We start from the raw sequence: 25,935 nt of genomic DNA, 5'->3' as shown, positions 1-25,935 counted from the left end.
TCCGAGTTTCCTAGAATCAAAGGTTTCTAGTTCACCAGACTTATTCACCTCTGTTCCCCATCTCCTTCCTTCTCCCTGCACAAACCCTGCATAAACTGGCTTTTCCTTCAGCACTCCACCATCTCGGCTGCTTCTCCTGGCCTCCTCCACATGGCCTTTCTCTGCTCTCCTCTCTAATGCTAATCTCAGAAATCGAGAGAGCAAGCTCCCGGCCTGCCCCACTTTATAGTGTAGAAATCAAAACCTTTAATCCGATATACAAACAAGAAAGCCTCTGATGCAAAGTCACTTATCTGAGACATAATGGGATTCCTCATAAGAGTGCACCACCCCACATCATGCAATCAGTCAAGGGTGTGGGAAAAAGCTTAGTCTTAAAACTAAACCCCAGGTATAACAACTCGGCTCGTTTACAGCCTGTCCCCCACACACAATGCAAACTATAAGTGTGAAAACATATATATCAATTTACAAATTTATTTGACCAATAAATATATTTTATCTGCCCAACACGTGGGCTGTCATAATTAGCTGCTTACATCTGTGACACAAGCTGACACTCTCTGCCAGGCCTCAAGGACAGCATCAAAGGAGACAACCTGGATTCCAGAAAACTTTATGTGTCTATCTGGCCTGTGCACGAGCACATCGGAAGTTGACACTTTATCCACTGAACCACCCTGCCAGGGCCCAAAAAGTTCTTTTCTAGTCCTAGTTTGCTAACTTTTCATCAAAGATAGGAGGTGAATTTTGTCAAAAATTTTTTTCTACAAAAAGACCTTTCTTTTGTCTTTAGCTGAAGATGGTATTTAAAGTTGTGGCTTGGGCCATTTTAGAGAGTTTTACTCAGTTTTCCTGGGATCTCCCATGTATTCAGAAGTTTATTAAACTTACTGATTTTCTCTTGGAGGCCTCAGGCTGTAAGGAATCACCCATCTAACCTTGATCCCTCGATGACTTAGATTGGAGAACTTTAGTTAAAAGCCCTGAGCACTGTAAATGTCTCTTGGTCAAACACCAAGAAGCTGTGTGAGTGACCTTTGTGCAGACACAAAGGAATGCATGTGAACAGCTTTTAGAAAATTAGACTAGAGATTCTAGATTGCCCCTCCCTTTGTGCTTGTTAATTAGCAAAATAAATAAATAAGTAAATAAGTAAATAAATAAATAAATATTGTACTGACCCAAATTAGCCCTTTCTCCATGTCAGCAAAATGACCATTAATCATTCCTTCCCCATATCACCTGGCCTCCCTCCCCTGTAATCCTGTTACCTGTTCTGCTTCTGATCAATAAAAGCTGAGGGAGAAAGAAATCCAGGTCTTCTCTGCCTCTCTTGGCAGGCCTCCCCCTCTTCCTCTTTTTTTTTTTTAATTTTTATTTTATTTTATTTATTCATTTTTAGAGAGGAGAGAGACAGAGAGGGAGAGAGAGGAGAGAGAGAAGGGGGGAGGAGCTGGAAGCATCAACTCCCATATGTGCCTTGACCAGGCAAGCCCAGAGTTTTGAACCGGCGACCTCAGCATTTCCAGGTCGACGCTTTATCCACTGCACCACCACAGGTCAGGCCCCCTCTTCCTCTTGACATCAGTTTGTGTCTTGAATAGGTTTTTTCCATGTGACACTGGTAGTTCCCAGTGGGCTGGAGTACTACATCATCCAAGAACCTAGAGGGGTAAAAGGAAAATCATTTTTCCTCTCCTACAGTTTCTACAGTCTTACAGTACGGAATTTTTTTTTTTTCAGCAAAAGAGAGACAGAGAGAAAGAGAGCGAGAGACAGAGATCAGGAAGGGAGGGAGATGAGAAGCATCAACTTGTAGTTGCCACACTTTAGTTGTTTATTGATTGCTTCTCATAAGTGCCTTAATCAGGGGGCTCCAGTCAAACCAGTGACTCCTTGCTCAAACTAGTGACCTTGGGGTTCAAGCCAGCCAGCATACTTTGGGCTCAAGCCAGTGACCATGGGATCATGGCGATGATCCCACACTCATCTAGAGACCCTGCACTCAAGCTGGTGAACCTGCACTCAAGCCAGCAACCTCGGGGTTTTGAACCTGGGACCTCAGCATCTCAGGTTAACGCTCTATACACTGTACCACCACCAGTCAGGCACTTCCTTTCCTTTTTTTTTTTTTTTTTCTTTTTAGGTGAGAGGAGGGGAAATAGCGAGGCAGTCTCCTACATGCGCCCTGACGCCCTAGTAACCTCGTCTGGTGCCGATGCTCAAATAAAACAAGCTATCTTCAGTGCCCAGCACCACACTTGAACCTATCGCACTGGTGGCTGAGGAAGGGAAAGAGGGAGAAAGGGGGGGAGGGAGGAGAGGAAGAAGCAGATGGTTCTTCTCCTGTGTGCCCTGACCGGGAATCAAACCCAGCACGTCCATAAGTCAGGCTGATGCTCTATCCACTGATCAACTGGCTAGGGCCTTCTGTTCCTTTCTTACGCACACAGATGGTTATTTTAAATGCTTGGTCTATTTCCAAATATTTTGTTTCAGATGGTATGTGTTATTCAGAGTACTTTTTCTTTTATAGTCTTCAGAGTATTGTTATTTTGGTGTGTGCATTCATGTACCCTGAGTGTACTGGCTACTCTCTGGTGCTGTGTTTTGGGGAAGCACTGAAGGCCTGGCCCTACTATGTGTATATTTCAAGTGAGGGTTGGGGACAAGTCCTCAGGGGAGAGCCCCAGAAATTGCATAACGCTGTTGACCATTCCTCTTTGCTTCCACTCACAAGGAGACACCCCTGACCAAGTTCACAATTAACTTCTAGGGAACAATGATATCAGGAGAAAATATCGCTGGGCTGTCTGTTTCGGGTTTGAGAATGGGGTTTGTTACAGGTATCATCAGTATGATTGGTTAATCCGCAAGTCTTTGTATGACCTGATAGCAGGATAGATTTTACAATGTTCCTCCTTCGACCGCCCCCCTCCAGCCATCCTCTACTCCAGGCTCCAGCCCCCTTTCCAACCTTGTCTCTCCCTGTGCCCTCACCCCCATCTAAGAGATCCTTCAGACTCCTCAGGGATTTCTCACAGCTTTTTTAAAAAGTTGTTCCTCCAATTCATGCTTTATTCATTTTTCTTGTGTGTTCTGGGTTGATTTGGAAAGAAGCATTCTATAGCTATATTGCCAAGTAGAAATAGTTTTGACATGATAATATACAGTATGCAAATATACAGTATACTGTTAGGGTTAAATTAGCCCCTATAGGCCTGACCAGGCGGTGGCGCAGTGGATAGAGCATCAAACTGGGATGCGGAAGACTGAGGTTCGAGACCCTGAGGTCTCCAGCTTGAGCCCAGCTCATCTGGTTTGAGCAAAAGCTCACCAGCTTGGACCCAAGGTCGCTGGCTCAAGCAAGGGGTCACTCGGTCTGCTGAAGGCCCGCGGTCAAGGCACTTATGAGAAAGCAATCAATGAACAACTAAGGTGTTGCAATGAAAAACTGATGATTGATGCTTCTCATCTCTCTCTATCTGTCTGTCCCTCTCTATCCCTCTCTCTCACTCTATCTCTGTCCCTGTATAAAGCAAAACAAAACAAAACAAAAATGTAAATGAACTCACATTTTTATATTTCTTAGGTGAAAACAGACATTTTTAGTTTTGCTTTGAAGTCTCAGGGCCTTCAACTCCTGGGTTGCAGCTCTTCAGCTGAATGTTGATGAAAGAGTATTGATTAATTAAAAAATGTGTGTCAGGTGCTGGATAAACATTAAGAATCAGAGAAATTGATTATCAGGGGATAAAATGTTTAGACAACCAGAATGAAGTCTTACAAAAACAGTGTTTGATTTTTAAGCAATTCTGTCAAGAGAGCTGGTTGAGGAGAGTCAAGTTATAAACAAGGTCCCAGGCACAGGGTTTACCTTGTGTAGCCACGTCTGCCTGTCTCCCATCTCAGAGACTCACAGTCCTTGTTTCAACAAACACCCTGAAAATGCGTTTCTCCCAGGTAGGTGCCCAGGACCGACGACAGCCCCTCCCGGGCAGATCTATGCTTTATATTGCAGCCTTAAGCTTTCAGAACTCCAGGTGTTGAGAAGTGGGCGGAAAGTTATTTTTCTGCAGTCCAGACCCAAGGACTGGTCTTTATGTTTTTGATTATGAGCCCTGTTTATTTCACAATACAAATATGATACAGCACACCTGGTGCTTTATCCGTTTTGAAGTGGCTTCACACACATGTCAATATTGGTTTAACCCACTCTTGGTCTAGCTGTGCCTGTATCTGAGCAGCTAGCCCTCTAAACCTCTCACTACATTCACACATGCATTCTGCTGTGGAGGGGAAGAGCGCTGCTCCTGTGATTTGGCTACTCAGTTAACCTATGTCTTCCTTGGCAGGTCTTGCTGTCTGTAGTTGCCTGGGACAATACTCAGATCTGAGTTTTATGAGGAAGAATACTGAGGCTTATAGGTAATGTGAATAGATTTTTATCTAATTAGGTGAGAGGTCCTGAGAAAGGTAGGGGAAAGGGTGTGGAGTCTGATGGAATTTCTCAGAAGAAAAACATTGAGCAACTGGTATTTTGTTGTTTCTGTTTTTTTTTTGTTTGTTTGTTTGTTTTGTATTTTTCTGAAGCTGGAAATGGGGAGAGACAGTCAGACAGACTCCCGCATGCGCCCGACCGGGATCCACCCGGCACGCCCACCAGGGGCGATGCTCTGCCCACCAAGGGGCGATGCTCTGCCCCTCCGGGGCATCGCTCTGCCACGACCAGAGCCACTCTAGCGCCTGGGGCAGAGGCCAAGGAGCCATCCCCAGCGCCCGGGCCATCTTTGCTCCAATGGAGCCTCGGCTGCAGGAGGGGAAGAGAGAGACAGAGAGAAAGGAGAGGGGGAGGGGTGGAGAAGCAGATGGGCGCTTCTCCTGTGTGCCCTGGCCGGGAGTCGAACCCGGGACCTCTGCACGCCAGGCCAACACTCTACCACTGAGCCAGCCGGCCAGGGCCGATTTTGTTGTTTCTGAATTTTCACCACCCAGGTATGCTGTTATGTCTATGATACACCCAGGGAGCAAAGCTAGCAAGGTGCCGTGTGACTCAGTGCAAAGATCCAATATCAACACAGCATAGTAGTGCTCCAGTTGCCCAGGATGCTCTGTGAGTGGACTCTGGGATCATCTGTCCTCTCTTCCCTGGCTTTTATCATCAACTTTCACCTTCACAGACATTTAAGCAGTTTGAAAAAAATTACATGCTCACAGGCATTTTATGTCCATAATAAGTAATATGTCACAAAGTAACCAATTTACCTAAGTGATCTCCTTTGCTTTTTTTTTAAGTCTCAGAATTTTGTTGATACATAATTTTCAAATATTTGTCTTAATTGGTATATGAAAGGTAGAAACCCCCAGATGAACCAAAAACAGGAGGCTGGTATGTTCCAAAAGGAAAGTTTATTTTAAAATTGCTTGGGGGCAAGTGGACTAAGACCAAAGGGTGTTAGCCCCAAGCTGCGAGAGCAAGCCTTAGATATAGAGGTTGTTGCAAGCATTTGCTGGCATGGGTTGAGTGCACCTGGGTAAGCTCAGAATAGCATATTGGGAGTTTGAGGCCTTGATCACTGGCTTGACAATGAGCAGGAGGAGGGGAAATCCTGCTGCTGAGACAAGTTCTTTGATGTAGCACTAGCTAGGTGTCCTTGGTAAATTCTAAAGACAGCCAAGAGGTCAGTCTCCCAGGAATAGCTGGGGGCCAGAGTCTGTTACTTTGCTTAGTCCATATGCCAGGCTGATGCTCTCTCTAAGTCTGTGACTTAGGATTTTACCAACAATTATTGTGATTTAGACTCCCTTAAAATGGTCAGGTCCCTCCCCAAGGCAAGCTTTCCTAGATATTCCCACTGAAGGTAAAATTTTGCTACATTTCGAAGTGAAGGCCATGCAGCTATCAGGAGGGAGAATAGCAAGCAATTTAACTCTAACCTTATAGAATATTTGGGTGGGGGGAATATGAGTTTTACAGGGGCTAATATTTTTTTTTTATAGAGACAGAGTCAGAGAGAGGGATAGACAGGGACAGATAGACAGGAACGGAGAGATGAGAAGCATCAATCATTAGTTTTTCATTGCGCATTGCAACACCTTAGTTGTTCATTGATTGCTTTCTCATATGTGCCTTGACTGCGGGCCTTCAGCAGACCAAGTGACCCCTTGCTTGAGCCAGCGACCTTGGGTCTAAGCTGGTGAGCTTTTGCTCAAACCAGATGAGCCCACGCTCAAGCTAGTGACCTTGGGATCTCAAACCTGGGTCCTTCCGCATCCCAGTCCGACACTTTATCCACTGTGCCACCGCCTGGTCAGGCCATTTTACAAGTTTGAGAGGCACCTTCTTTAAACATAACAACCAGATATTTAATCTATTTCCTTCAACACCTTGGGCAATTAATAGAAAAACTAATTACTTGATTGTAGTTGAGTACTACAGTACTTGACTAAGTCAACTAAATGCCATTTGCTATGCAAAGCTCCCAAATGATGGTGTTTTGCTATTGTTTCCCCCATTTATACTTTATATTCCTGGTACAGCCACAATCCACAAGTTATTCCAAAGGGACAACTTAACATTAGGTTGAACCACATGGAATTGCCACTTTTTCAGGTCAAAGATGGCTAAAGATTATCTCAGATGATATGTAGAGCCAGAGAGTACAGATTCAAAGTTCATTTCAGCCTTTACATGATCTAAAACCACTGAAAGTTATATGATTTTCCTAAACCTCAGTTTTCTCATCTGTAAAACAGATTTATTAATATTACTTACCTCAGATAGTTGTGAAAATTAAATGAGATAATGCACCAAGAGTACTCAGCACAGTACCTGGCCACCAGAAACCACTTAGCGCATGGCTGCTTAAAAGAGAGAAAGGAACAGTCAATCCTCTGTCTGTATTCCTTGTACTTATAGCATGGTGCCTAATTTGTTATATGTACTAAATAAAGTTTATATTAGATTGATTTTGGTCTTCAATTTTATCAAAATGAACTGTTATGTGTCTATAGTCCTGTGGAATATTTGTATATTTTGGTCTAAGAGCCTAATAATCTTATTCAGTGGCATCTGTTTTCCTAGTGGAATAGGGACCTCTCCGGAGCACTCTGACAGTTGGAGGGCAGACAGGGAAGGGGCAGCAGTGAGGAGCGGCCAGCGGTGTGAGGAGAACCGGGGTATTGTCTGGGAGCTAAATGAAAAAGTGGGGGGACTTTAAGAAGAGAAGGTGGAAACCCTCGCCGTGTGCACCTGAGGGTCTAGGAGCAGAAAGCTCAGGGCCAGCCTTCGGATTTGGCAATAAGGAGTCACAGACAACCTTAACAAAAGAATTTCAATGGGATTCTAGAAACAAAAGCCTAAATGGATCCATTAAAGATGGAATGAGGTAAGGATGCGAACCACTGAGAACAGACAGTGGTTTTTTTTGTTGTTGTTGTTTTTTGTATTTTTCTGAAGCTGGAAACGGGGATGCAGTCAGACAGACTCCTGCATGCACCCGACTTGGATCCACCCGGCACGCCCACCAGGGGGCGATGCTCTGCCCATTCGGGGCGTCGCTCTGTCGAGACCAGAGACACTCTAGCACCTGGGGCAGAGGCCAAGGAGCCATCCTCAGCGCCCAGGCCATCTTTTGCTCCAATGGAGCCTCAGCTGCAGGAGGGGAAGAGAGAGACAGAGAGGAAGGAGAAGGGGAGGGGTGGAGAAGCAGATGGGCGCCTCTCCTGTGTGCCCTGGCCGGGAATCGAACCCAGGACTCCCGCACGCCAGACCGATGCTCTACCACTAAGTCAACTGGCCAGGGCCCAGACAGTGTTTTTAATGGCTCTTTCTACAAAGGGGAGCACAGACCTGGTGGCACACGTAGTAGAACAGGTCAAGAGAGAGGTTTTGTTGTTTTTTTAAAGAGAGAGAGAGAAAGAATCATCAACTTGTTGCTCCACTTAGTTGTGCATTGATTGCTTCTTATATGTGCCTTGACCAGAGATCAAACTGGTGATCTCAGGCTCAAGACAGTGACCTTGGGGTTGTGTCAGTGACCTTGGGGTCATGTTGGCGACTCCAGGGTCAAGCAGCAATCTTGTGCTCAAGCTGGCAACCTGTGTTCAAGCAGGTGACCTTGGGTTTTGAACCTTTGACCTTGACATTCTGGGTCAATGCTCTCTACTGAGCCACCACCTGTCAGGTCCAGAAAGACTTTTTTTTTGTCTGTTTTTTAAAGATTTTATCTAGTGATTAGAGAGAGAGAGAGTGTGTGTGTGTGAGATTGTATTTGCTTCACTTTAAGTTGTTCATTTATTGCTTCTCGTATGTGCCTTGACCAGGTAAGCTAGGGTTTCGAACTGGCAACCTCAGCATTCCAGGCTGATGGTCTATCTACTGCACCACCACAGATCAGGCAAGTCTAGAGGGAGTTTTATAGATAGATTGGACATTGATAAGAACAACCTAGTAGAAAGGAAAATTGATCATAAAAAAGAGAGAGAAAACTGCAGTACCACAGCTTCTCTGTGAGCAGAGGCAATAACAATCTGCATCCATGTGACATTGGTCTTAAAGTCGAGCAGGACTCTCCTTTAGAGAAGAACAGTGGGGGTGGGAAGGCAGAGTGTGGAGTGTAAAGGCAGGGAATTTGCTGACTTTGCTAATGAAAGCTGTAGTAATTCTCTTCTGATTGTTTCTATGTTCTCAGTGAAACCAGAATCAAAGAACCTGACCTGTGGTGGTACAGTGGATAAAGCGTCCACCTGGAATGCTGAGGTCACTGGCTCAAAACCCTGGGCTTGCCTGGTCAGGGCACATGCAAGAAGTAAGTTGATGCCTCCTCGCTCCTCCCCCACCCCGTTTCTCTCCTCTCTCTAAAAAAAAAATAATAATAATAAAAAATCAATAAATAAAATCTTTAAGCCTGACCAGGCAGTGGCACAGTGGACTGGGATGCGGAAGGACCCAGGTTCAAGACCCTGAGGTCGCTAGCTTGAGTGCGGGCTCATCTGGTTTGAGCAAAAGCTCACCAGCTTAGACCCAAGGTGGCTGGCTCAAGCAAGGGGTCACTCGATCTGCTGAAGGCCCGCAGTCAAGGCACATATGAGAAAGCAATCAATGAACAACTAAGGTGTCGCAATGAAAAACTAATGATTGATGCTTCTCATCTCTCCGTCCCTATCTATCCCTCTCTCTGACTCTCTCTGTCCCTGTAAAAAAAAAAAAAAAGTTAAAAAAAAAATCTTTAAAAACAAAGTCAAAGTGCTTGTTTCCGCAGCACATATACTAAAAACAAAGTCAAAGAAATCAGCTGAGAATGAGCCGAGAAGAGGACCTGAAGGCAGAAGAGAAGGTGTGACGAGCTCTCTTGGGACTGGGAGAAGAATAGACTAGGAAAATGCAGGGAATAGAAAGGCTGTGCTAAGGGTCCACTTGAGGTGTGTGGTTGTAAAGTAAAGTGAGTCAGTCAGCACAGTGGTGTGTTTTCCTTCAGCCATGTTTGGCTGCTCAGACACAAGCAGAGTGTAGGGTGGGTTTAGCCAACACTGAAGGCTTGTTTGGCTAGTCCGGCAGAGTTCCTGGCCAGGTGTGTGTGAAAGATTTTCGATGGTAATGCACTAGGAGTAATCTGAACTAAGTAAAGAATGATGTCCTGGGTATGAGAAATGGTAAACAAGTGGCAAAGTCACTGGAGTCCTAGTGGGAGAAAAAGGTGGGGCATTTTGAAAGTGAGCTGGGAATATAGAGGTTGTTAGAAAACGGACTGATATTAAAATTTTGGAGGTGGTAAAGATACTGTAATGATAAGGTTGAGAGAACAACTGTGGAGTGGGAGGCTGAGATCATGCGGACAGATCATGGAAGTAGGGACATAAGTGAGGGGCCGGGGGTGGGGAGTGAATTACCTAGGTGGAAACTCACACCTCCAAGAATGTTGAGAGGGTTGATGGTGGAGAGGAAGGCAGCGGTCCATATGCTTCAACCTTAGGAACGAGGGGAGTGGAGCAAGAGTGTTGGTTGACTGATAGAGCGAGGGGCATAGGATGGCCCAAACTGAATTGTTGCATGAGCTTGAAAAGAGGGGGCTTTTGAGAAGAGGGAGACAAAAAATACAGAAGTATTTTTGTACAATGCAAAGCAAGTATCCATGCAGAGCAGAGGACCTATGCCTTGTGCTGAGCTGAAGAACTTGGGTGCCCAGCGGGTGAATACTGTGGGGGAGGTGAAGAGCCCAACCACTATCTGAAGGCTACAGTTTGAGACAGAGCATTTTTATTTTTTATTTTTTATTTATTTATTTATCTTTTTTTTCTGAAGTTGGAAACGGGAAGGCAGTCAGACAGACTCCCATATGTGCCCGACTGGGATCTACCCGGCACGCCCACCAGGGGGCGATGCTCTGCCCATCTGGGGTGTCACTCTGCCGCAATCAAAACCATTCTAGCGCCTGAGGCAGAGGCCACAGAGCCATCCTCAGCGCCCGGGCCAACTTTGCTCCAATGGAGCCTTGGCTGCGGGAGAGGAAGAGAGAGACAGAGAGGAAGGAGAAGGGGAGGGGTGGAGAAGCAGATGGGTGCCTCTCCTGTGTGCCCTGGCCGGGAATCGAACCCGGGACGCTGCACACCAGGCCAACGCTCTACCATGGAGCCAACTGGCCAGGGCCCATCTTTATTTTTTTAGAGAAGGGATTGGAAATAAAGAAATAAAGTTTGGGATAGCAAAATTTTGCAAAAGGCTCAGTGAAAGAGCATGGGGTAACAGCATGGTGGGAGACTGGGTAGGAGCAGTGAGGCATAGGATGGATGGAAGGGAGACTCAAAAGACGGTGGCGACCCTAGGAGACTTGGACTTCTGGGGGCACCTAGTTTTCTGTCTTAAGGAAAACATAGTCACTGCTGTCTCCCCTTCGACAAGAATTGCTCGGACTCTTCTCCCTGCCCTCTACGGGTTATATTAGATGAGCTTACCTGAGAGACTTTTATGAGTACAAGACCCTCATAAAAGACAGAAGTGCCGTGCAAGAGGCTGGAGAGAGAATCACTGGAAACTCAGATGACGGGAACCTTTTTATTGAGAAAAGTGGAAAGATTGGAAACTGGAGTCAAAAGACACAGCTACATCCCCAGCCTCCACTCACGGTACAGGTTTCAGGTGCACAGTTTTACAGCCATCTCCTTACTCCGTATGGTGGCTCACACCTCCAAGGCAAGTCTCCATCCATCAACGTTATACCCCTCCCCCACCCCACCCCTCTCCTACTTCCCTGAAATCAATTGTATTGTCGCAATTACTGTGTTCCACTTGGAAATTGTGTAGAGCTAGACAACCATAAAGGTTGTCAAGACAGGAGAAATACAGCAGGCTCCATACCCTTTCTGATCTGCCTCTGCCAATTACCACTCCCAACTACTTAAAGGGCTACTATTAAAAGATTCATTCCTTTGGGTTTTGAAATATTTTTCTTATTATGCTTAATACATTAAAATAATAACAGCCAGGCCCTGGCCGGTTGGCTCAGCGGTAGAGCGTCGGCCTGGTGTGCAGGAGTCCCGGGTTCGATTCCCGGCCAGGGCACACAGGAGAGGCGCCCATTTGCTTCTCCACCCCTCCCCCTCTCCTTCCTCTCTGTCTCTCTCTTCCCCTCCCGCAGCCGAGGCTCCATTGGAGCAAGGATGGCCCGGGCGCTGAGGATGGCTCTGTGGCCTCTGCCTCAGGCGCTAGAATGGCTCTGGACGCAACAGAGCGACGCCCCAGAGGGGCAAAGCATTGCCCCCTGGTGGGCATGACGGGTGGATCCCGGTCGGGCGCATGCGGGAGTCTGTCTGACTGCCACCCCATTTCCAGCGTCGGAAAATTTTTTAAAAAAATAAAAAAAAAATAATAATAACAGCCAGCTCCACAGAGAGCACTCTGGACCACCAAGTGAGAGTAGCTCAGAGGAGGGGCTGGGGTCCGAGACAGGCCAGGCAATCATCATAGGATGTGTTACCAGGAACATCGCAGCCTCCTGAGGTAGTCTGGCGTGCACAGGCTGCCACAGGGGCCCGAGAAGGAGGAGTCAGAGCCACCCATTCTTGCACATGCCCAGGAGCAGGACGACTATGTACATGTTGGAGAGATGTTTTTTCTTTGACTCGCCTATGTTCTGAGCAAAACCTTTGCCCCAGTTTAAGCCTTAGTAAGCAGGGGCGTGGCCTCCTGGGGCAGGAATCTGGGGGCTGTATAAAGCCCGACTGGGCGCTGCAGGGCCTCTCCCAAGGACTGCCTATAAGCTTCTGGCTTTCTACTTGTCCTCAGAAAATGCAGCGTCTGCTGACCCTTGCAAAACAGGCCCTGCAAGTGAGGAGAGTGATGGAGGAAGTGCTTGTCACACCTGCTCGCCTTCCATCAGCAGCCCACCAAAGGTGAGTCACTTTGCTCCCAGGGACTGCGCAGGCCACTCTTAGAGAAGTGCCACAGAATCAGGAAAGGACAGGCAGAGGGCCTGCCACCCAAGTTAGCAGTTGGCAAGGCTTCGTTAAGCGAGCTCACCTCTCGGGGTCTGAGTTATGTCATCTCTAAGTGGACTGCCCCTCCCAACTCCAGAGCCCCAGGGTCTCAAACCTCTGACACTTGCTGTTTGGAAATGAGGACACCTTTTTCTCCCTGAGCTGCACGAAGCAGAGGAAACATCTCCTTTCCACCAGCAGCCTTGCCTTTGCTCCCAACCTCCACCAGGACCTTCTGGGTTCTGCGGTAAAACCGGCTGATTCAGGTCCCTGCAGCAAGATTCAAAAAGGACTAGGTAGGGATAAGCAGTGCCTCTCTCTGTCCTCTGATTTCATGAAAAGGTAAAACAAGATGCAAAGAAGTGTGTGTGTGCTCTCCTTGTCTTTGTAAACGCTTCCCCAGTCCGCCCCTCCCCTGTCCTTGCAGTCGCCCCACACGGATGGTAACAGCCTCAGGGGGTCCCTCAGGACCCTCAGCCATCACTGTGCTCTAGAACTAGCCCCTTCCTCCTGTCGTTTCTACCCTGCATTCCATGAATGCTTAGAAAAATGAATTTGATCTCGTGTCTTCCCTTGCCTGGGACCCGAGGAACCTGGTTGTATGGATGTGTGGGATAGGTGACACTCTTCAGCCTTCTTATTTTCTTTATGACTTTTCTCCCTCATTCACACTCTCCCCAACCCGCAGTACACAGATCAAATGTTCCAGCTTAGAATTTCACCTGCTTTTGTGTTTGTGAGGAAGGGACTGATGTGGGTTTGCTTGTTTCAATAAACAATAGTTGGCTGCTCGCCAGAAAACAAACTTCAGTCCTTACCAAACCGCCCTCCTTCTGATGCTCTTGGTTCAAGCTCTTGAAATCTTCATCCCCACTTCCCTTGTTGGTGTATTCACAGCTAATCCCACTTCCTGGGGCCTAAATAACTATGGAGAATCTTCTTTCTGGGTCTCTTTTTCTCTATTTGTCCCCCTCTAATCCACCCCACATCAGCTCTAAAGCCAACTGAAGAGCTTTTCCCATCTCAGAACGGGTTTCACTGCCTTTAACATGAAGAACCGTGCCCTCCATGTTGTGGTCCCCGCCTGCTTTTCTCATGCGTCGCCTCCTCCTCCCTTCGTCTCCAGTCCAGCTGGCCTCATCTGTTCAGTGGCTACTGCCTCTTCAAGCCCCCTCTGATTCTTCATCAGCAGAAGCTCCACTTCTCCGCCAAGGTCGATCTCAAGTGTAACCTCTTCCATGAAGCCTCTCCTGAGCCCCCCAGCCCCAAGGAACCTGCTTCCCATGAGCTCACGCGGTGTTTTGCCCATATCCCTCTTGTGGCCCTTATCACGTTCTGACTCGGGGTAGGTTATGTGTGTATGTGCCTAGCCCTGGCTCTGTCTGTCAAGAGGGTCCATAGAACCCTGGCCCCCTCTTTTCCTTGCCCACCCCCTTCACCCCACAGTCTCTCTAGCATAGTGCCTGGCATCTAATAACTAACTTTGAAACATAAGGGAAGGAGATGAGATAAAGTAGAGACACAAAAGCTTGTGGCATGTTCTTGACCCTAGTAATGTCAAAACCAAACTAGTTCTATTGCGGACTCACTCTGCGGCAGAGGCATTCCAGGGAGCTGTGAGTAACTGGCCCCGTGGGGTGATGCACATGACTGGGACACAACGCAAAAAAAAAAAAAAAAAGATTTTAAGATAAAATGATTGTGCCATAGAGCAAGTACAAGATGTGAAGGATGCTCTGAGCTGCAGCGGTCTGAGATTTCCAGAAATCTCTACACATTGTCTTTTCTTCAAGGCTCTGGAATCCACCTCCAGAAGTAGGCACCTACCCAGAGAGTTACAAAAGTTACCAGGTGACTGATTCGATGCACCTCTCAGGCTTAGATTTCTAACCGGGAAGCAGAAGGGAGGGAGCTCAGAGAAGGCAGCGTGAAAAGGAGGCTGAGGGAAGAGCCAGCCATATTCAGTACCAATGCTGGCTGACCATTAGCTCCTAGGTCCAGGGGGAGCTACCCCACAAATTTTTGGGAGTACAAGCTCCAACTGTTGGGGGCTACCAAGTAAGTAGGGGGGATAACTAAACTGCAAACCCTCCTGTCAGATATGGGTGAACATCTATCACTTTGCCCACTATCTTGTGATCAGAGGATCCACCTTGCTTCACAGTTGCCTTAAAATAACCCTACTGGTGGAGAAGTGGGGTCACCAGAGCCCAGAATCCTCAGGAAGATTGACAGACTCATTCAATCAGAGCTGCAGTTCTTGTGGCACAGAGCTAAATGTGTAAGTCTGTAGAGACTCACTGTTCCTCTTCCATGGGCAGAAAGGCTGCGGACAACCTGACCAGTGGTGGCGCACTGGGTCAAGTGATAACCTGGAACGCCGACATCACCAGGGCGAAACCCCACGGTTGCTGGCTCTGAGCATGAGCTTGTCAGTGCAGGATTGCTGGCTTCCGTGGTGGATTGTCCACACAATCCCAAATTCACCTGCTTAAACACAAAGGTCACTAGCATGAAAAGCTCAAGGTTGCTGTTTTGAGCAAGGGGACATGAACTCGCCCAGGTCAAGGCATGTATGAAAAACAATCAATGCACAACTATACTGAAAGCAACAGTGAGTTAATGCTTTGCACCCTCTCTCTCCCTTCCTGTCTCTCTCTCTCTCTCTCTCTCTCTCTCTCTCTCTCACACACACACACACACACACACTCTCTCGAAAAAAAAATAAAATAAAGTCTGTAGCTAGATACAAGTCAAAGGAACTTGGTGTCACTCATGAGTAAAGCACACACTGGTCAGTGAAAGGACAGAAGACTTCTAACACATGACAAACTGTGAAGTTACCTGAGCTCATCATTTCACCAGTGTGTGCCTTGATGTCATCATCTGTAAAATGAAGGATATCACTAGAGTGACCAGAGTTCAGGTACTCTTCATGTGGGAGCAGGTAGGAGGTGGACTTGGTGAGCTCTGGACTTGTAGATGGAAAAAGAAACTCCAGCCCCGGCTGCTGGCACAGTGGATAGAGTGCCATTCGGGAACACCAAGGTCACTGATCCCAGGGTTGCTGATCCCTGGAACGACAGCTGGTTCCTGAGGTCACTGGTTCCAGTCCTGGTCAGGGCACATATGAGAAGCAATCAATGGGAACACAACTAAGTGAAGCACAAGTTGTTCTCTCTCTCGCTTCCTCCTTTAAAATCAATTATAATAAAAAAAAAGATTGTCTCTTTCTTCTTCCACTAACACTTTCCCCATTTTCTCCCTGCTGCCACTTAGAACTGCCCTCTGCCCTCTGTGCGATCACAGCTTTTGCTTGTTTCACCATGTGTTTAGCTGTGAAAATATCTGCCTCTTCCATTACACTGTGCCCTCTTGGTGGCACAAAGACTGTCTTATTCACTACTGTACCTCGGGAACCAGCACTGTGTTGAGTGTGTGCAGTAAATACTGGGAGGCCCAATCAAGAAAAGCAGAGAGGATGAAGTCAAGCAGAACATTTCCTTTAAAAATCAGAAAACCAGTAGGTATGTTCCTTTTTTTCTTATTTTTTGTGACCAACAGAGAGAAGGACCGACAGACCAGAAAGGAGAGAAATGAGAAGCATCAGTTCTTCGTTGCGGCACCTTAGTTGTTCATTGATTGCTTTCTCATATGTGCCTTTGTCCCAGCAGACCGAGTGACCCCTTGCTCGAGCCAGCGACCTTGGGCTCAAGCTGGTGAGCTTTGCTCAAACCAGATGAACCCGCTCAAGCTGGCGACCTTGGGGTTTTGAACCTAAGTCCTCTGCATCCCAGTCCAATGCTCTATCCATTGTGCCACTGCCTGTTCAGGCTATATGTTCTTGTGTAGAAAAAAAGAAAGGAAAGGAAAAAGGGGATTAATAAGAGCAGTACTTTAAACACTGGATGAAAGGAGGTGAAGGGATTAGCCAAAAACCATATATTCATAACATATAGACACAGACAACAGGGTGGTGACAGCTGAGGGAAAAGGGGATGGGGGCAAAGAAGGGTGGAAATGGGGATAAAAGAAACTTTGAGGCAGAGGGCACAAGATAAGGTGTGCAGATGGTGCTACATCGAAACCTGTATGGTTCTGCAAACCAATGTCATCCTAATAAATTTAGGAAAAAAATGAATGAATTTTTAAAAATTATGTCCTATGAGGTTTATAACGTGTAACAGTAAACTATATGACAATAATGGCTCAAAGGATGGAAAGATCAAATAAAGTTAAATTAAAGTAAGTTTTTGCACTGTTCAGAAAGTGGTAGAAGTATTTACGTTATATTATAAGCCATGTATGTACATTGTGATCACTAAGATTATTACTAAAAGAAAAAGAGATAACATGAAGTAATAAATACTTATTCAATCCAAAAGAATATAGAAAAAGAGAAATATAGAACATATGAGGCAAATAGAAACAAACAGTGATATGGTAACTTTAATCCCAATTGTATCAGTAATTATAATAAATATAATTGGATTAATTACTCCAATTAAAGCACCAATACTGTAAGACTTGTCAAAAAAAAATTATTTATTTTTTTTTGAGAGAGGCAGGAAGAGAGAGAGAGACAGGAACATGGAGCTGCTCATGTATGTGCCTGACTAGGGAATCCAATCAGCAACCTCTGGCTCCAGGTGGACACTCCAACTGACAGAGCTAGCTGGCCAGGGCTTAATTTATGTTTTATTTTCAGAGGCAGAGAGAAGAAGGGAGAGGAAAGGAGGGGAAGGGAAGCATTCATGTGTTGTTCCACTCAGTCGTGCATTCATTGGCTGCTTCCCACGCATTCCCTGACTGGGCATTGAACCCATAACCTTGTTGTTTCAGGATGACGCTCTTAACCAACTGAGCTAAACAGCCAGGGATGACTTGTTAAAATTTTAAAAAGACCCAACAATATGTTGTTTAGAATAGATTCATGTGAAATATAAAGACCCTAAGAGGTTAAAATTATAAAAGGACAGAAAAAAGGAGGGGGAGGGGAAGGGGGAAGGGCACAAAGAAAACTAGATAGAAGGTGACAGAGGACAATCTGACTTTGGGTGATGGGTATGCAACATAATTGAATGACAAGATAACCTGGACATATTTTCTTTGAACATATGTACCCTGATTTATTGATGTCACCCCATTAAAATTAATAAAAAATTTTAAAAAAGGACAGAAAAAGATATACGAGGCAAACAAAAATAAAAATACTAATACAGCTTTATTAACATCAGGAAAAGTAGACATTATGGCAAGATTACCACACAAAGAAGAACATTTAATAAAGAATAGTCAATGCAAAAGAAATATACAACAATCCCAAATTTGTGTTCTTCTGATAACATAGCTTCAAAATATATTTTAAAAATGGATGAAATTATTGCTCGTTTTTTTGTTTTTGGAGGAAACTGGCTAGAGTCCATTAGTGGGGTTCTGATTGTTATTTCCACTACAGGTTTTCTACAGCCTCTGCTGTCCCCTTGGCCAAAACAGATCCTTGGCCAAAGGATGTGGGCATCCTTGACCTGGAGGTCTACTTCCCAGCCCAATATGTGGACCAAACAGACCTAGAGAAGTACTACCACGTGGAAGCAGGGAAGTTCACCACGGGGTTGGGTCAAACCCACATGGGCTTCTGCTCAGTCAAGGAGGACATCAACTCCCTGTGCCTGACAGTAGTACAGAAGCTGATGGAGCGCACAAAGCTCCCGTGGGACTCTGTGGGCCGGCTGGAAGTGGGCACTGAGACCATCATCGACAAGTCTAAGGCTGTCAAAACTGTGCTGATGGAGCTCTTCCAGGATTCCGGCAACACTGACATTGAGGGCATAGACACCACCAATGCCTGCTACGGAGGCACAGCCTCCCTCTTCAATGCTGCCAACTGGATGGAGTCCAGCTCCTGGGACGGTATGTGCAGCCAGAGGGCTTAGATATGAAAGGAGCTGGGGCTGGAGACTGGACCTCAGCTTTGCTTCTCTGTTCCCCAGGTGGTTTTACCCAGGGAGGGAAGGACAGCTTATTCACACAACTACTCCATCACACAGTTATCATCCAACAACCACCATGATAATAACTGCTCAGACTTGTATAGCTTTACACAGTTAATTGAGTAGCATGCTCACATAGTCACTCGTCTATCCTTACCCCATCCTGCTTCTGAGATGAGAAAATGGAAGCTCTGACATCTTACATATTGTGTGTGGCAAGAGCAATACCCAACCAAACCCAATATATTTCCCATTTCACTGTGCCTGTTTCTCTAAAGCTTCTCTTAAGTGTCGGAGTGCTAAGAGATTGGTGACGTTGAAAGATTTAAACAAATTAGGTGCTAAGAGGAAAACACCTTGGTAAGAATAGGTCCAAAGAATCATAGGACAGACTATTACAGAATATTTCTACTCTTTCTCCCTTGCCTGGTTCCTTCAAATTTGTTTTTGCACATTAACATGACCCTGTATCTTACTGTCTTCCTTCAATTGCAAGGAAGAATCCCCCGTTTGACAGCATGAAAAGGGAAATAGTACAAGTTGAAAGTTAAAAACCTAGCTCCATCAACAATTGCTGACAAGTTCCCTAACCTCCTTGACCTCATAGTTTTGTTTTGTTTTTGTTTTGAGGAGAGAGAAATAGACAGGAAGGGAGGGAAGTGAGAAGCATCAACTTGTAGTTGTGACACTTTAGTGGTTCATTGATAATTTTGCATCCATGCCTTGCTTGGGTGGGGTGGGGGGGCTCCAGCTGAGCCAGTGATTCCTTGCTCAAGCCAACAGCCTTGGGCTTTAAGTCAGAGACAGCTCAAGCCAGCAACCATGGGATCATGTCTATGATCTCACACTCAAGAGCTGGCAACCTCATGCTCAAGCTGGTGAGCCTGCGCTCAAGCCAGCAACCTTGGCGTTTTGAACCGGGAACCTCAGGATCCCAGGTTGACACTCTATCCATTGCGCCACCACCAGTCAGGCAAACCTCATAGTTCTTAATTGCCTACCAAGATATCCATGGAGGTGAAAGAACAGTACCTTGGGCAGTCAAGGCAATCCATATTTACTAAATTAGAAACTAGAATTGAAACCTTAGAAATCACAATGAACATTAATTATAAAATTAATTATGAAATCTCAACCCTGGCCAGTTTGCTCAGTGGATAGAGTGTCAGCCCGGTGTGCAGACATCCCAGGTTGGATCCCTGGTCAGGGCACACATGAGAAGTGACCATTTGCTTCTCTTCCCCTCCCTCTCCTCTTTCTCTCTCTCTTTCCCTCCTGCGACCAGTTCCCTTACTGGTCCGAGCATTGATCTCAGGTGCTGAGGATAGCTCTGTTGGGGTGTCAGCCTCAGGTGTTGAGAGTAGCTCTGTTGATTCGAGCATCAGCCCCAGATGGGGGTTGCTGGGTGTATCCTGGTCTAGGCACATACAAAGTCTGTCTCTCTATCTCCTCCTCTCCTCTCACTTAAAAAAAAAAGTTAATTATGAAGTCATAATGTTGGCAGGAACCTTAGAGATCATCTAACCTAACCAATAGTCTTTATTTTAAAAAGAGGCCAAGAAGAGTTGAATGGTTTGTTTATGTTCACACAGCAAGCAGTGCAGTTCCACACAGCCATTCGGTGTTCTTTCAATTGTCCTGCATAGCCCCGCCATCAGCGCTTTCATTGATTTGGTATGCTCCAGTCTCTACTTCATCAAATCTGTTCTTACAGTGCTTTTCCTACTTGGCATTTGTATTATTACCTCTCCAGCACTCCCTGTTACCTTCACCGCCAATACTATGTGCAACCAAGCATTTATTTGGAGAGTAGAAATAAAAGGCAAGGGACACTTACCAGCCTTTAAGCAAAAGTCAGCCTGACCAGGCAGTGGTGCAGTGGATAGAGCATCAGACTGGGATGCGGAAGACCCAGGTTCGAGACCCCAAGGACGCCAGCTTGAGCGTGGGCTGATCTGGTTTGAGCAAAAATTCACCAGCTTGGCTCAAGCAAGGGGTTACTTGGTCTGCTGAAGGCCCATGGTCAAGGCACATATGAGAAAGCAATCAATGAACAACTAAGGTGTCACAATGTACAACAAAAAACTAATGATTGATGCTTCTCATCTCTCTGTTCCTGTCTGTCCCTGTCTATCCTTCACTCTGACTCTCTCTCTGTCTCTGTAAAAAAATTAAAAAAAAAAAGTCAGAGCCTAGATTTAGGAACATTATCAGCTTTAAGCATGTCATTTCAAGTAAGTAGATTCTGCTGAGTGCCTGGGTATTTCACAAGAGAAGGCTGCAAATGAGTCCTTCTTGGTGGGGGAAAAAATTAAAGACAACTTTTGAGATATGAATTGTTTGTATATAAACAAAAAAGAATATATAAGCTTGAGCTTAATGGCAACTGCCAAGATTAGAGCAGACCAATGTGGATGGGAGAGATCTCTGTTTCTGACCTTGTCAGCCATCCAGGGGCCTTCGGGTGGGAAGAGGTGGTTCTGGAACTCACCAGGAAGTTCTGAATTGCTCCTGAGAAACAGCAGGATACAAGTAGTTCTGGTTCAGATGGCCTAGGAGACCTCCTGTTTCCTTGTCGTGTGTGTGTGTGTGTTTGTGTGTGTGTGACAGAAACAGAGAGAGGGACAGAAAGGGACAGACAGACAGGAAGGGAGAGAGATGAGAAGCATTAATTCTTCATTGTGACACCTTAGTTGTTCATTGACTGCTTTCTCATATGTGCCATGACTGGGGGCTACAGCAGAGTGAGTGACCCCTTGCTCAAGCCAGTGACCTTGGGCTCAAGTCAGTGTCCTTTGGGCTTCAAGCCAGTGACCTTTGGGCTCAAGCCAGCCACTTTGGGGTCATGTCTATGATCCCACACTCAAACCGACAACACAGCGTTCAAGCTGGCAAACTTGGAGGTTTCAAACCTGGGTCCTCTGTGTCCCAGTCTGATGCTCTGTCCACTGTGCCACTGCCTGGTCAGGCTCCTTGTCTTTTTTTATATGAAGTAAGTGAAATTCATACTTAAAAAAATGTACACATATACATACACAAAAGGGTGTAAAGTGAAGAAAAATCCCCCCCCCTTTTTTTTGTATCTTTCTGAAGCTAGAAACGGGGAGAGACAGTCAGACAGACTCCCGCATGCGCCCGACCGGGATCCACCCGGCACGCCCACCAGGGGCGACGCTCTGCCCACCAGGGGGCGATGCTCTGCCCCTCCGGGGCATCGCTTTGCCGTGACCAGAGCCACTCTAGCGCCTGGGGCAGAGGCCAAGGAGCCATCCCCAGCGCCCGGGCCATCTTTGCTCCAATGGAGCCTTGGCTGCGGGAGGGGAAGAGAGAGACAGAGAGGAAGGAGGAGGTGGGGATGGAGAAGCAAATGGGCGCTTCTCCTATGTGCCCTGGCCGGGAATCGAACCCGGGACTTCTGCACGCCAGGCCGACGCTCTACCGCTGAGCCAACCAGCCAGGGCAAAATTTCCCTTTTGACAACTTATTACCACTTTCCAGAATTTAACACTAACAGTTTCTATGTATTCTTCCAGATGTTTTTCATGTGCCTGCAAACATACACATATCTGTCCAAGTTTAGTTTTTAATACTGTACATATTATTCCTCATCTCTGTTATGTCTTAGAGGTAATTCTATATCAATATTCACAAGGTCTACTTTGTTGTTTTAAAAACTACATAATACTCTATTCATTGATATGTCAGACTTTACTTAATCAGCCCCATATTGATGAATTTAGATTGTTGTAAGTTTTTTTGCAATTATAAATAATGTTTTAATGAACATTGTACAAGCTTTGCATGCTTGTGATAAAGTATTGTATAAACAGATTTCTAGAAGTGGAATTGCAGGGTATGTTGTGTTGGTTTAAAAGTTTGATAAAATGTCCCCAATTTTTCAAAATATTCCACTAAAAGTATATTTCTACAATACATATTATCAAACTTTCTACTCTTTATCAACTTTATAAGTAAAATAATAGTCACTAATTTACCTTTTTTTCATTATAAGAGAACTTCAATATTTTATTGGCCATTTTTCTATTACACACTTTGTCTTTTCATGAGACTTTTATAAAAGAAGGAAAATAGCTTTTTATTGGTTATAAGTATTGCAAATAGTCCTTCAGTTTGTCTTTTGAGATTCATTCAGATAGGTTTTAATTAATTAATTTTTTTAATCAAGTGAGAGTCAGGAAGGTGAAGAGACAGACTCAGGATCCACTCAGCAACCCTTGTCTGGGGCTAATGTTCTGCCCATCTGAGGCCACTGCTCCATTGCTTGGCAACCGAGCTATTTTAGTGCCTGAGGTGAGGCCATGGAGCCATCCTCAGTGCTAGGGCCAACTTTGCCCCAATGGAGCCTTGGCTCTGGGAGGGGAAGAGAGAGAGAGAGAGAGAGAGAGAAAAGAAAGAGGGAAGGGTGGAGAAGCAGATGGGTGCTTCTCCTGCACTTCTCCTGTGTGTCCTGGCCAGGAATCGAACTCAGGACTTCCACAGGCCACGCTGACACTCTACTGCTGAGCCAACTGGCCAGGGCCTAGGTTTTAATTTTTAAGTAGTCAACTTTACTGATTTTTTTCCTGCATAGCTTCTAAATACATACATACATACATACATACATATAAATAGATACATGGACATAAACAAAGATATATATATATATGAAAAAATACATTTTTGTTGGAGTTGGAGTTGGTGTTGTTATACTTCTTAGAGACGGCTCTTGGGTCTCAGTGAAAGTGGGTTGGCACCTAATTGAACCCTTATTGTACCAGCTATTAGCTGTGTGGCTCTGGACAAGTGACTTAAGTTCTTCGGGCCTCAATTTCTTTGTCTATAAAAAGGGGAAAATTATGGCTCTGGCTGGTTGGCTCAGTGGTAGAGCATCGGCCTGGAGTGCAGGGGTCCTGGGTTTGATTCCTGACCAGAGCACACAGGAGAAACGCCCATCTGCTTCTCCACCCCTCCCCCTCTCCTTCCTCTCTGTCTCTCTCTTCCCCTCCCGCAGCCAGGGCTCCATTGGAGCAAAGTTGGCCCGGGTGCTGAGGATGGCTCCGTGGCCTCTGCCTCAGGCGCTAGAATGGCTCTGGTTGCAACAGAGCAACGCCCCAGATGGGCAGAGCATCACCCCCTGGTGGGCATACCGGGTGGATCCCAGTCGGGTGCATGTGGGAGTCTGACTGCCTCCCCGTTTCCAACTTCAGAAAAGTACAAAAAAAGGGGGGTATAATTATATCTGATATATAAGCTTATCATGAGGATAAATTATATACAAATATGGCTCCCAACATAGCACTGGAATAAATCCTAAGGGCTTCCTACAGGTCAGACAGAATACTAAACTCACTGTCATGTCTCTCCCAGAAGCTCAAGTGCGGGGATTTTTTGGGGGGTGGGAGGGCAGTTTTATCAGATGAAAGTGAAACAAATAATAGTCAAGACAGCAATTATTTATTGAATAATAGTGTGACTATTACAGAGGTAATAACTGCAAATCATCTACATTAAATGTGATGACTCAACATAAACCCTTTTCTCAGTGAAAATACTGTGAAGTTGTTCGAAGCACATAGTTTAGGATTCAGTCAGAACTGGGTTTGTATATTAAATTCCACATTCACTACGTTACTTAATCTCTCTGAAAGACAGTGTCTCCCTCTGTAAATGTGGATGCTATCTGCCGCATTGGATGAGGATAACTAGGGTCTAGTCTAGCTAGTTTTTCAAATGTTAGTTTCCCTCTTTAGCTTTTGGCCTTCTATGAGAAGGACTTTGAGCCACAGAGTGCTAAAGGTGATGGGTACAAACCTAAATTACTTCCAAAAGTGCCAATTGATAAATTGTTCATTGAATTCAGGTACGAAATTCTGAATAAATGTGTATTTTACATCTAGAGTATAACAGAATTCTGAGTTTTGTGTTTGTTTGTTTGTTTGTTTTAAGTAAAAGAAGGGAGATAATGAGACAGACTCCCGCATGTACCATGATCAGAATCCACCCACCAACCCCTGTCTGAGGCCAATGCTCGAATTAACCAAGCTATTTGTAGCACCTGAGGCTGATATGCTCAGACTAACCATGCTATACTCAGTGCCTGGGGCCAACGCTCTAACCCAGTGGTTCTCAAACTTTTTGAAGTCGGGGAGCATTTAAAATCCTACAAATAATTGTAGGTGCACTATATACAAATTTCTGAGAAATATGTTATAATAATTAAGTCAAATATTAAAGAAAAAATACATAAAGTCCAAGCATGCTTTTATGGAAATTAAATGAAATAAATACAAAATTAAATTTATTCTGACATTAAAAAACATTTTTATGTTACATTTTTTCAGTTATGCTTTTTAGAGTTTGTAAAAAAGAGGGGTTAAAAAATAAGAAAATGACAAAAAAGTTATCTTTTTTTATATATAGATACAGTCTTAGTAAGATTTTGTAAATTCGGCAGGTCCCAGTGCGAATGTGTCTAGTTTTTTCATTCTTGTGTTAATGAGAAACATGAGCCAGATGTGTCCTAGCAATTTCTTCAATCTTTGGGCATATATTTGAAAGGCAAACTCTCATTTCCTCATCAATAGATTGAATAATTCCTCTCTTTTTACTCTTAATTGTGTTGAGGGTAGAAAATCCTAATTCATTTAAATAGGATGTTGAAAATTGTAGTAAAATGCTCAAAGCTTTTTTAGATATTGCCACATATTTTTCTTTTATAGACATCCAAAAGGCTTCAAGAGACAATTCTTTTTTTTTTTTTTTTGTATTTTTCTGAAGTTGGAAACGGGAAGGCAGTCAGACAGACTCCCCCATGCGCTGACCAGGGTCTACCTGGCACGCCCACCAGGGGGCGTCACTCTGTTGCAACCAGAGCCATTCTAGCACCTGAGGCAGAGGCCACAGAGCCATCCTCAGCGCCCGGGCCAACTTTTTGCTCCAGTGGAGCCTTGGCTGTGGGAGGGGAAGAGAGAGACAGAGAGGAAGGAGAGGGGGAGGGGTGGAGAAGCAGATGGGCACTTCTCCTGTGTGCCCTGGCTGGAAATTGAACCTGGGACTCCTGCACGCCAGGCCGATGCTCTATTCACTGAGCTAACTGGCCAGGGCCCCAAGAGACAATTCTTTATGTTTAATCATCAATCCAAAACCCCCACCATACATATCATCTTAACTTTACACTAAACAAAGGATAGAAGAAACTTGCCCCCAGTCTTTTCCGGGAACATGGGGGGTAGTGTAAACAATCCAGCACCACAGCTTAACAGCCTTTTGCAACCTAATCAGGCAAGTGAGGTGGGGGGTTGGGCAGACTGTCAGCTTACAGCCAATTCCCCATCCTCTGTCCCCCCAAAATCTAAACTCCAAAAACCCTGTTGGTTTTTTGGTCCCCAACAGGCACATATTTCTCTGGAATACCATAGGGTGCACCTGGAAATCTTCTAGGGTACTCCAGTGCGTCCTGGTGCAC

At 45.4% G+C, this 25,935-nt stretch overlaps 1 protein-coding gene and 2 long non-coding RNA genes across 4 annotated transcripts in view; 2 read left to right on the top strand and 1 right to left on the bottom strand.

Annotated features, from left to right (window-relative positions):
* Positions 1-848: 848 nt before the first annotated feature.
* On the bottom strand, positions 849-13,042 carry LOC136330785 (uncharacterized). Of its 2 annotated transcripts, none has more exons than XR_010730376.1 (5): positions 12,593-13,042; positions 10,957-11,052; positions 6,779-6,867; positions 3,579-3,665; positions 849-1,667 (listed from the first exon to the last, which is right to left on the bottom strand). It is a non-coding gene; the product is annotated as an uncharacterized lncRNA (long non-coding RNA). The 2 variants fall into 2 exon arrangements; XR_010730377.1 differs by having other exon boundaries at positions 6,779-6,864.
* Positions 3,857-8,813, top strand: LOC136330786 (uncharacterized). The gene is made up of 3 exons (XR_010730378.1): positions 3,857-3,966; positions 4,359-4,431; positions 8,697-8,813. It is a non-coding gene; the product is annotated as an uncharacterized lncRNA (long non-coding RNA).
* HMGCS2 (3-hydroxy-3-methylglutaryl-CoA synthase 2) overlaps positions 12,212-25,935 on the top strand; it is a 27,041-nt gene continuing 13,317 nt past the window's right edge. The window contains exons 1-2 of the mRNA XM_066268131.1: positions 12,212-12,393; positions 17,936-18,390. Coding sequence (XP_066124228.1) covers positions 12,290-12,393; positions 17,936-18,390 — 559 coding nt within the window. The 5' untranslated portion in view covers positions 12,212-12,289. The remainder of the gene's footprint in view (positions 12,394-17,935; positions 18,391-25,935) is intronic.

This window comes from Saccopteryx bilineata, chromosome 3 (assembly GCF_036850765.1).
Source record: "Saccopteryx bilineata isolate mSacBil1 chromosome 3, mSacBil1_pri_phased_curated, whole genome shotgun sequence".
NCBI lineage: Eukaryota > Metazoa > Chordata > Mammalia > Chiroptera > Emballonuridae > Saccopteryx > Saccopteryx bilineata.
Note: the sequence above shows the minus strand (reverse complement) of the source record. Positions and strands in the feature narration are given on the sequence as shown.